This window comes from Otolemur garnettii, unplaced genomic scaffold (genome assembly GCF_000181295.1).
Source record: "Otolemur garnettii isolate 467f Iridium unplaced genomic scaffold, OtoGar3 scaffold00065, whole genome shotgun sequence".
Lineage (NCBI taxonomy): Eukaryota > Metazoa > Chordata > Mammalia > Primates > Galagidae > Otolemur > Otolemur garnettii.
The window spans coordinates 6,444,073-6,456,282 of NW_003852460.1; the positions used below are offsets into that span (position 1 = coordinate 6,444,073).

At 45.6% G+C, this 12,210-nt stretch overlaps 1 protein-coding gene across 1 annotated transcript; it reads right to left on the reverse strand.

Annotated features, from left to right (window-relative positions):
* Window positions 1-2,873: 2,873 nt before the first annotated feature.
* On the reverse strand, window positions 2,874-5,995 carry LOC100950835 (transcription initiation factor TFIID subunit 3-like). Its single transcript, XM_023515064.1, has 4 exons — window positions 5,057-5,995; window positions 4,979-4,987; window positions 3,169-4,909; window positions 2,874-2,932 (listed from the first exon to the last, which is right to left on the reverse strand). The coding sequence occupies exons 1-4, from the start codon at window positions 5,993-5,995 to the stop codon at window positions 2,874-2,876; spliced, it is 2,748 nt and encodes a 915-aa protein (XP_023370832.1).
* Between the last annotated feature and the right edge of the window lie 6,215 nt (window positions 5,996-12,210).

The following is a 12,210-nucleotide window of genomic DNA, read 5'->3' on the forward strand; positions in this document are numbered from 1 at the left end:
GGCGCCTGTGGTCCCAGCTACTTGGGAGGCTGAGGCAGGAGACTCGCTTGAGCCCAGGAGTTGGAGGTTGCTGTGAGCTGCTGTGATGCCATAGCACTCTACCCAGGGAGATAGCTTGAGGCTCTGTCTCAAAAAAATCTGTGAAGAGATGTTCTTTCTTTACACTCTCTGTGGTTATATATTTAGGAGATTCTGATAGGAATATTTCCCTAGGCTTGGCACCCGTAGCACAGTGGTTATGGCGCCAGCCACATACACCAAGGCTGGTGGGTTTCAACCCGGCCCAGGCCAGCTAAACAACAATGACAACTGCAACCAAAAAATAGTCGGGCATTGTGGCCAGGTACTCAGGAGGGGGAGGCCAGAGAATCACTTAAACCCAAGAGTTTGAGGTTGCTGTCAGCTGTGATGCCACAGCACTATACCAAGGGCAACATAGTAAAACTCCGTCCCAAAAAAATAAGGAATATTTCCCTAATAAAAATGTTTATATTAATGCTTGAGCACTGATGTGATCATTGTGGGCACACAGCATGTGTTTTATTAAAACAATCTAATTAGAAATCTATTAAGGAACTACATTATAAGGAAATGAAATTAAAGCATAATTAAGAGGAAATTATTATACTCAGATAGAGGAAAAAACAGAGGCACAAAATACGCTGTGAGGAAGATTATTAGAAAGGGTCTGCAAAAACAATGTCCCCAGCTAATGGCTTAGAGAAAAAATATAGCTTGTTCTTCAACACAAATACCCCAAATTGGAAAAAAGAGGAGCTAGCATCTCCCAAAGACAGACCTCCAGAGATCGCCAGCTGAGAACGCCAAACACCTTTCAAGGTTGTCTCATCATTTCCCTTTGATGTGGTTGCTTTCCGGGAAAGCCTGACATTTTCCTTCTGTGTCCCTGATATTATTAAAGCTCCATCCCAGGCTGACAAATGCTATCAGAATTTCAAACCTGCCCAGTATCTCCTCTCTAATGCAGCAGCTCACCCAGCACCTTTAAACGTGTGAGAAGCTCTTCCTCTCCTCAGCCTGCTTAGAGCTTTTACCTGTCAAGGGAAATTGCCTGACACATCCACTCTTCAGAAAGGCATCTCCCACCACCCCTCGTCCTAGGGCCGCAACGGTTTGGCAGGTGCCTGTTAACACAGAGCACTCCAGGCACACTGACCACGCTGAATCCAACAAAATTGAAATAAATACGGCTTTTTATCTTTAAAATAGTCCCTTGAAATAGGAGACAGCATAATGAAAAGGCTGCACATCACACAGAAATTGAACTTGAGTCATGGTGCTAAATGATATTTTTGCCGGTCTTAAATGCTCAGCTCGACACTCATGAAAGACAAGGTTGCAAATTATCGCCCAGCTCCCAGGGAGGCAGTGGGCAGTGGGCAGTGGGTGATTCCAGCTGCTAGTTGTTTATTTCTCTCAGCATAGAAAAACAGGTTCATAATTTGTATAGTAGAGGCCATGCGTAGACAACACTGGGATATATATGTGTGTGTATGTGTGTGTGTATGTGTGTGTATATATATATATATATTTTTTTTTTTTTTCAGTGTTTGGCCAGGGCTAGGTTTCAACCCGCCACCTCCAGCATATGGGGCCAGCACCCTACTACTTTGAGCCACTGGCACTGCCCTGGGATATATGTTTAAATTAATTCATGTCTTTATGTAAGAATGTATCTGAAATTCCTTGTTGATGTCAATGGAGGAGTTTCTTTTTCTTTCAGTTATACAGTTGTAACAACTGTTTTATTTTTGTAATTCTTTTTTTTTTTTTTTTTGAGACAGAGCCTCAAGCTGTCCCCCTGAGTAGAGTGCCATGGCATCACAGCTCACAGCAACCTCCAACTCCTGGGCTCAAGGGAGTCTCCTGCCTCTGCCTCCCAAGTAGCTGGGACCACAGGTGCCCACCACAACGTCCAGCTATTTTTTGGTTGCAGCCATCATTGTTGTTTTGGTGGGCCTGGGCTGGATTCAAACCCACCACCTTAGGTGTATGTGGCTGGTGCCTTAGCCACTTGAGCCACAGGCACTGAGCCTGTAATTCTTTATTAAATCATAACTGTGTACATTAATGCATTTATGGGGTACAATGTACTGATTTGATATATAATGCTTACATCTAACTGATTAACATAACTGTCTCCTTGCTTACTTATTTGTTGTGTCAAAAATATTCTTACTCTATTCTTAATAGTATAGAAATGTATCATTGCATTATGCACATTAGGTTGGATCCCCCCCAAAACCCTCCCTCCTTCTGGCCTCCCCCATCCCCTCCCCTCTCCTCTTCCCTCCTTCTTTCTGGACTATAGGGGTTTTTTTTTGTTTTTTTGTTTTTTGTTTTTTGTTTTTTTTTGCAGTTTTTGGCCAGGGCTGGGTTTGAGCCCGCCACCTCTGGCATATGGGGCTGGAACCTTACTCCTTTGAGCTACAGGTGCCGCCCATTTTTTTTTCTAGAACTTTATTTATTCACTCAAGTGCAATCAAGAGCTCAGATTAATTAAACTACATCCTAACTTACAAAGAGATTAGTTAACAACAAAAGCATAACTGATCTTAAAATCCCCAGAAGACTGGGGCTTCACATCTTCAGAATTCTGGAGTGTCCTTAGAGCAGGGAGGCAGTGGCTGGGCCAGGCATGTCCGCACAGGTGCGAGGCTTGAACACTGCAGGGTTCAGAGTCCCCAAGTTTTCAGCAAGTCTCCACTCCACAAGCAAGAGTCTTATCCCCTTTGGAAGTTCATTCCTCAAAGGGCATTGAGCTCATATTCCTCCCATGGGCCTCCACATTCCACTTCCAAGGCAAGTCCTTACTCTATCCTGGCCCAGGAGCCAGCACAGGCTGCTGCATTTCAGAAGGGGCTGCAGAGGGGTGGTGTGCTCTGGTCCTCCGTCTTGCAGGATCCATTATCTACAGGAATTTGGGGCAGACGTGATGGCAGTCACACCTGCTCCCCTGCAGAGGAGCCAGTGAAGAAACGGAGCACACAGCCCTCTGCCAGGCCCAAGTGCAGACTGACCTTAGTATGCTGGGTGCTTTCTTCTTGTCTCTTTTTTTTTTTTTTTCCAGTTTCCGGGGCTGGGTTTGAACCCACTACCTTCGGCATATGGGGCTGACACCCTACTCCTTTGAGCCACGGGCACCACCCTGCTTCCTCTTCTTGTGCTTTTTAGCTTTCCTTTTACTGGCACACTTGAGACAGAACCACTGCACCTCCTCTGGCGGTGCAGCCGTTATTCCAACACAGGGCCAGTGGTACCAGTCACTGCAGTTGTCACAGCCGATCATCGGGCTCCCGTCGTCAGGCTTGTTACACCCAGGGCAGATCCAGATCTGCTCGACCCACTCACCTTGGATCATATATCTACCGATCGTCTCAGTCACGACGCTGCGCACGGGAGTCTTGGCATTGCTGGCCACCATGGGGCTCCTAGGGGGTAGAAGTGCTGGGCAGGCAGTGGGCACAAGGGGTGGCAGTGGGGACGCGGGGCCCACATGCATGGGGCCAGAGGCTGGGGCCACGGTGGCCAGGGACAGTGTCTTGGGCCAGTTCAGGGAGGTGGCCCGCTTAGCCTCCAGGGTGGGAACCACTTCGCTGATGACAATCTTGTCTTGGCCAGCACTGAGTTGGAAGGTGACTCTGGGGATAATTGGAGTCGGGGCTGGCATGACTGGCTCCACTTTTATTTCTTCATGCTTGTGTTTCTCCTTTTCTTGTCTTGTCTTGTCTCTTTCTCTCTTTTCTTTCTCCCTCTTCTTCTCTTCCTTCTCCTTCCTCTCCTTTTTGTCCTTTTTCTTTTCTTTCTCCTTAGGTTTCTCTTTTTCCTCAAAGCGTTTTCCCGGAAGCACAGGTGCCAACGAGGGCAGCAGGGCGGGGACCCTGGCTGTGGCAGCCGGGCTGAACAGAGCCATCTCCCGGGGCAGAGCCAGAGGGGCTGGGGATGCTTTCACCTTAACTTGTCCTCCTCTATCTTTTACTTTCTCCTTTCCTCTTTCCCCTTTATCTTTCTTACCTTTTTCTCTATCTTTTTTCTTATCTTTATGCTTCTCTTTCTCCTTCCCCACAATTGCATCTTTCACTCTCGCTTTTGCATCAACATCTTCAGATTCTCTAATTTTAACGTTTGAGGGCACTGAGTCCTCATCTTTCAGAAACTCTTTCCATGCATACTTTGTTTCCCTGCTGGCTTCCTTTTCTTTCTCTTTCACTTCATTTTCCTTGTCTGTGTCTTCTCCTCTTGCCCTGTCTCTCTGCTTTTCTTTGTTTTCTGTTTTAGTCTTCAGCAACTCTTTCAATTTCTTCTTCACCTCCGCTAAGGAAGGCAGCTGGGCTTTCTTTTCATGCGCCTTATGGACAGGTTCAGGAGTGGGAGGGGACATGGAAGGAGAAGAGATAGAAGGAAAGTTGGGAGGCGTATTCGAAGGCATCCCCAGTTTTGCTTTCTGCACAACCTCGTCAGTCGAGGGGTCCATTGTCCAGGAGTTATTGGACCTGGAAGTTCCACCCGAAAGAGGCAGGGGAGTGGATCCTAAGTTCATGAAATTATTCAAGGAAGTGGAGGCTTTTGGAGTGGTGTACTCCAAACCTGAAATTTTTTGGAAGCTGGTAAAAATGTTTCCTTCGGATTCTGATTCAGAGGAGAGTTCAAAAGTCTCTGGCTGTCCTTCAGCACAAGCATGTGTAATCACAGTATGGATAGAGTCATCCATTGTGTTATCTGTCACCACAGCTTCTTTCAGCTGATTGTCACTGTCCAGCTTCCTTTTTGTCTGCTTTACATGGACTGCCTCTTTACTGATGTTGTCACTTATTGCAGCTGAAGGAGTCCCGGTTGGTGTCTCTGGTCTGACGTGTACCTGAGCAACATGAGTTATAACCTTGGGGCTCTTAGAACCTGAAGGAGTCCGGGTTGGTGTCTCTGGTCTGACGTGTACCTGAGCAACATGAGTTATAACCTTGGGGCTCTTAGAACCTGAAGGAGTCCAGGTTGGTGTCTCTGGTCTGACGTGTACCTGAGCAACATGAGTTATAACCTTGAGGCTCTTAGAACGTCCCAGTAATTTCTTCTGTTTGGACATCATTTTTGGTGGCCGAATAGGACTTCCGACCATTGCTGGTGACTCAGTCTTCTGTCCTGGAGGAGCAGTTTTAGTCTTTCTTTTAGGTATAAAGAACTTGGTTTCTAATGGCTTTGGAGTTGGCAACTGTGATTTTACAATTGCAGTCAACATGGGCAGCACTGGGGACACAGGGGAGAGGTCTGTGCCGTCCTGCACATGCTCTGGACAGAGCCTGGGTGGGACCTTTTGCATATTTATTGAGCTGAGGGGTTCTCGGGCTTCCAATAACACGACACGTAGGCTGTCCCTTTTCGTGCTCAGCAGTCGGGGTCGCTTCCTGGCAAGCATTTCTTCAGCTTCAGGGCTGTCCAGCAGTCTCTTACCCAAGAAATTATCATCATTCAGAATTTCCTCCTCCTCTAATTCATCATCCTCTTCCCAGGGAACCTTCCTGGCTCCTGTTGAGGTGCCCCCATCTGTGGGCACCTGCTCATCTTCTTCCTCTTCCCCAGAAGACGAGACGGGTGGCATGTAATCTGGGATGTACCCTTTTCTTTCTTTTGCACCTGTGCTTCCAGGTCGAGGAAACTGAAGTACATTGTTCTTGCTAACAGGAAATGAAGGGATTCGATGTGGGAAAGCGACAGGTTCAATATTGTCAACATAGTCTTCCAGTTCCTGCAGACTAACCCCCATAAGCTGGAAACCTTCACCAACGTCATCCAAAGTTGGGTGTGTTCGGCCATGGAGCTCAGAAGACCGATGGCAGCCGCGGCCCAGCTGCTGCAGATAGCGTTCCAGCACGTCCGTGAGGAGATCGCAGGCACTGAGCTGCACCGAGTCCCAGCCCAGCACCTGGCAGATCTGTGCCACGGAGACCCTCAACAATGACCTGGCGTAATTGTCGCACATCCTGCTGCTCAGACGCCGCGACTCTGCCCAGTCCCACCACCACTTGATTTTAGCAACACCTCCCCCACAACACACACACCCTGATTCAACCTCTAGGGGCCCCGCGATGGGGAAATTGTCAGCCAACCAGCTCAGGACTCTGCCCTGTCCCACCACCACCTGATTTTAGCAACACCCCCCCCACACACACACACACACACCCTGATTCAACCTCTAGGGGCCCCGCAATGGGGAAACTGTCCCCGGGATCCCGGCCAACCAGCTCAGGACTCTGTCCAGTCCCACCACCACCTGATTTTAGTAGCACCTCACACACACACTCTAGGGCCCCCGCGATGGGGAAACTGTCCCCGGGATCCCGGCCAACCAGCTCAGAACTCTGTCCAGTCCCACCACCACCTAATTTTAGCAGCACCCCCTACACACACCCTAATTCAACCTCTAGAGCCCCCACGATGGGGAAATTGTCCCTGGTATCCCAGCCAACCAGCTTACCTCAAAGCCTGCTCCTGGTCCTGAGGTGTGGAGCCACAGCCCGAAGCAGCCTCTCTGCTGAGCGTCCAGGGCGGAATGAAGCCTCGGCCCTCCGCCTGCTCGCCTTATATAGATCTGCCAGCTCTGGCCCCGCCCACCAGCTCCGCCCCACCCTACCCACCCTGCTTAGCTCCACCTACACCGCTCCACCCCGCCCACCTTGGTCAGGGCTGTGAGCCACGCCCTCACGTTTGACCTGAACTGCCCCAGACTGTGAGTTAGCTGGACACAAGTCAACCAGAGGACCCAAAGTGGGTGCTGTGTCTTGGGATCCTGCTGGGAAAGCCACGTTCCATCCCCTGTTACACACCTTTGAAGAAATGCTTCGAGATCTTAACCCCACCTGTTGAAAGTTTCTGTCCACAGCTCTGCTCGGGTCTTCAGCTGATCCCATCCCAGTTGAATAGAAAGTCTGCTCGACTTTTTCAGTCAGAATTGTGCAGGCTGACCCCATTGTACGTCTGGGTGTCGATTGTTTTGTATGCTGTGTCAATGGAATTTCTGTTAGGTTTTTTTCTGCAATTGCAAGTTACCATGGAGAATGGAATTCAGGAGTCTAAAGGAATTCTTTTTTTTTTTTTTGAGACAGTCTCCCTGTGTTGCCTTAGGTACAAGTGCTGTGGCATCAGCCTAGGAGAGACCTCAAACTCCTGGGCTCCAGCAACCCTCCTCCCTCAGTCTCCCGAGTTGCTAGAACTGCAAGCGCCCACCACAACACTCAGCTAATTTTTCTGTTTTTCTGTTTTCTCTAAAGATAGGTTCTTACTCTTACTCAGGACCGTCTCAAACTCCTGAGCTCAGGCAATCGACCCACCTCAGCCTCCCAGAGTGCTAGGATTACAGGTGTGAGCCACCACTCCCAGCCCCCAAAGAAACTCTTTTATAGGTGTGACTACAAAGAATAAGATTTATATGACATAGTGTGCATAAATGCTTCCTCATTCTCCAAGTCACCATTTGACATGCCCTCCATATATAACATCAATGCTATCATTGCTTCTAAATATTTGGGAAAGTACTCCCAACAGCTAGTGCCTATCCTTATAAACAGCCCCAAGGGGGATCAGATCTCCATAATATGAGGGGTATGTGTGTGTAATTTTTTTTTGAACACCTAAAGCTGTTAAAGATCAATTTGGGGGCCCGTACCCTAAATTTGATGTGCATGTATGCATGGTTACCCATTTGTGAATGCATGTGCTTGTATGTACATGGATGTGAATGTGCATGGGTGAACATGGGTGTATGTGTGTACATGTATGAGACCTTTAGATCAGCACAGGAAGACACATGTGTCGGGGAGTCAACACTCAAATGACATAGGATCCCTGGGTGTCGGGATTTCACATACATTTTGTAATACTTCCTTGGCTTATTATATGTACTTTCTAATTTTTTCTATAACTATTTTTTGCTTATATTAAGAAGCAAATGAAGAGGAAAAAAGCAAAAAGGAAAAGAAACAAAGAAGTCGTTGTCACATCTTCAGTGAATTCTGGCAAATGCAGTGCCGTGTTAATTTCCTCCTGCTACTGGACAAATGGCAGCAAACTGAGAATCACAAACATTAAAAATGTATTATCTTGCAGTCCTGGTGGTTAGAAATCCAAAATGGGTCTCACTGAGCTAAATCTCCAAGGTGTCGGCAGAGCCAGCCTCTTTTGAAATCTCCAGAGGAGAATCAGTTCCGTGCCTTTTCTTTTTTTGTTAAATCATAGCTATGTACATCAATGCAATCATGGGGTACGTTGTGCTGGTTTTATATACAATCTGAAATATTTTCATCAAACTTGTTAACATAGCCTTCACTGCATTTTCTTAGTTACTGTGTTAAGACATTTATATTCTACACTTAGTAAATTGAACATGTACCCTTGTAAGATGTACTGTAGGTGTGGTCCCACCACTTACCCTCCCTCCCCCCATGGTCCCTCCTCCCCTCTCCCCTTTTCTCTTCTTCTTGGGCTATAATGGGTTATAGCTAGCTATAAATTGGTTTCATAGTAGGGCTGAGTACATTGGATACTTTTTCTTCCATTCTTGAGATACTTTGCTAAGAAGAATATGTTCCAGCTCCATCCATGTAAACTTGAAAGAGGTAAAGTTCCATGCCTTCTGTGGCTTCTAGAGGTATCTTGCATTCCTTGGCTCAGGGTCAAAAAATTCTCTCTTTAAAGCCAGAAACATCATTCAAATTCCTCCCCAGGCTGCCAGCTCTCTGCTTCTCTCTTTTGTTCCTGCTTCTTCCATTAAGGACACTGGTGGTTACATTGGGCCCACCAAGCAATAGAGAACCATTTCCCCATTTTAAGATTGGCTGATTAGCAGCATGTTCCTCTGGGCCGGATAACCTAACCTATTCACAGGTTCTAGGAATTAGGTGTGGATTCCTTTGGAAGACCATAATTCTACCTACCACGGAAAAGAATCTGGCGAAAGTTGTGGTCCCATCACAACTTTGCAATACGTATTAATGACCCAACAGTACCATCTTCCTCACTCAATCCCCTTGGGTTCCACATTTCCCCACTGAGTTTGCTAACATTTTCTCCAAGTCTGTGGCTTGCCTTTTCATGATATTTGTGACCTGCTCACATGGTAGAATTTTTACATGTAGATGAAGTTCACTTTATTATTTTTATGTTTTTTTAGATGGTACTTTTTGTATCATATCCAAGGCATCTTTGCCTAATCCATGTCACAAATATCTTCTATTACAAATTTTACCTGGGGGCGGTGCCTGTGGCTAAAAGGAGTAGGGCACCAGCCCCATATGCTGGAGGTGGCAGGTTCAAACCCCGCCCCAGGCAAAAAGAAACTTTTTTACCTGTTACATTTAGATCTATGACCCATTTTGACTCAAGGTTTGTATACGGTGTAAAGTTTAACTCAAAGTTCATTTTTCCTTCTTTTTATTTCTTCTTTTTTTGCAAATAAGTGTTCAATTGCTTCAGCATCACTTGTTAAAAACACTGTCCTTTGTCCACTTGTCTCTATAACTTTGTCTAAAACCCAGTCGGTTATATTTTTCTGAGTCCAGTCTTGAACTTCCTATTCATTTCCCTTGGTCTGTGTGTCTGTTTTCTGCCTAACCTAACACTATCTTGATATTTGAAATATACTGTTTAGAGTTCATAGTCCTCTGTTGGAGAATTGATCCAATAGGAGCTGCTTCTCCTTAAAATTCATCTCTCACCTTTTATAGGAATCTCAGGAAAGATATAAACTTGTAAACATAGACGTTCGACAACTTTAAAGACATGCTCTAACACAAGTGAAGTTTACAAGGACAGTAACACCTTTAGCAGTGGGTAGCTCTCCGATACACCCAGACACACCCATACGAAAACAATGATACAAACGCCTGATGTTTCCTGCATACACAGAGTCGTGGCATATGCAACAGTTACCAATTCAGGCTGCCTTAACAACTTTTTATGGGAAACTAAATCCTCATGAATGACACCTCATAGACATTACTTTCCAAAATACTCTTTGTTAACTTATAAAATGAAACAATGTGACGTGCCCCCAGGGATAACATAAAAGTCACAATCCTGGAAAAATCCAGTGCATGGGAAAATTGTAGGAAAAAACTGTTTTGCATATGAAGTTGTATAATTCTAGCTTCAGATGCTCACAAACATATCAAAACAACGCCTGAATTATCTCGATGCCTTTTCAGTGTGTTTACAGGCTACCTCAGTCTCCGTAGATACAGTACAATCCTCTAATCCAGGCATCCTCAAACTATGGCCTGCAGGCCACATGCAGCCCGCCTAGGACATTTATCCGGCCTGCCAGGTGTTTTTGCCACTGCTGCCTGTCCTGCTTAGCAGCCGACTCGACCCGGGGCCCACAGTCTGGCCCTCCAGCGGTCTGAGGGACAGTGAACTGGCCCCGTGTTTAAAAAGTTTGAGGACCCCTGAGACAGTCAGAAAATGCTGTGACTATCTAAATGTTTCTGGAGAGGCAGGTCACCACCAAGTTCATTACCTTATAATGCAATAAAAATTTGTGTTTTAGTATAAAAACATTTTTTGGTTCTAACAAATGCTTTAACAACCTGAGTCATGTAGAAAGGTTAAATAACAGGAGGGAAGTGATTGTTATTTCCAAAACATTAACCACGGTGGGCTCTGATAAACATGCTCGGTTGGTCACAATCAATTAGAAAGCCATCCGACATGAATGAGTCTCTGACATTGAGAAATACCACAACGTCCATCTGTGAAACAGATAGCAGAGACTGGGCTCCGTGGGCAGGCTACTTTCTCCTTCAGATACCACACACAAGGCCAGATGCTTGCAAAAGAAGGGGCTTGTTCAGTGGGAGTAAAAATATATTCCTTTCTCCCCATGCAGCAGGAATTTTGCAATATAGAAGTACAAAAATTGGCTTGGCGCCCATAGCACAGTGGTTACAGCGTCAGCCGTATACACTGAGGCTGCCGGGTTCAAACCCAGCTTGAGCCAGCTAAACAACAATGACAACTGCAACAAAAAATAGCCACTCATTGTGACAGGTGCTTGTAGTCCCAGCTACTTGGGAGGCTGAGGCAAGAGAATTGCTTAAGCCCAAGAGTTTGACTGCTGTGAGCTGTAATGCCACAGCACTCTAATGAGGGCAGCATAGTGAGACTCTGTCTCAAAAAAAAAAAAATACAAAAATTGTTATACCAAGGTATTGGAAATTGTGCCAAATTTTATATGATGGTAAAGTTTCTTTGTAGTGGAGTTGTAAGGTACCTCTCCTAGAAGCATGGAATACATTTTAATGTAAAGATTTTCCTCTTTCAGTCTGCAAAATATGGATATTTATGTACTGGTGCCAATATACTTAGGACAGACATTTTCAAGTATAAGGTACAGAATCATTACAAGATAGCTCGCATAATTGAACAGGAAAAGTCAAATTGGACGTAATTTGTAGCCAATTTAAACAATCTAAATCCAACATCCTTATTTCTTATTTCCATGACAAAAACTTGGATTTAGTTTGCCATTCTTGAAAACAGAGGTCTTTTTTGTTTATCTGAAAAATTGTGTAATTATCCTTGCTGATGATTTGATGTTACCTTGAAGACAGATTAAACACTCTGCATCCTTCTCAGTTCAGACGAGAGTATTGGACCACTAATTAGCCATGTTGGCTGAATTAATATTTATAGAAGACATATGTGCAAAATACAACTGAATAATGGACTTTTTTTTCTCAAATGCACTTGGAATATTTGCTAGGATAAACCATTAAAACAAGTCATGAGCAATTATATTCACATAGATTATGTTCTCAGTGGGCAGCGCCTGTGGCTCAGTGAGTAGGGCGCCAGCCCCACATACCAAGGGTGGCGGGTTCAAACCCAGCCCTGGCCAAACTGCAACAAAAAAATAGCCGGGTGTTGTGGCAGGTGCCTGTAGTCCCAGATGTTCGGGAGGTTGAGGCAAGAGAATCGCCTAAGCCCAGGAGTTAGAGGTTGCTGTGAGCTGTGACAGCACAGCACTCTACCAAGTGCAATAAAGTGAGACTCTGTCTATTAAAAAAAAAAAAAGATTATGTTCTCAGAACAGAAAGGAATCAAAGTAGAAATGAATTACAAAATAAGATTAAGATAGCAGCTCTAGGCTCAGCGCCTGTGGCTCAAGCAGCTAAGGCACCAGCCACATACACCTGAGCTGGC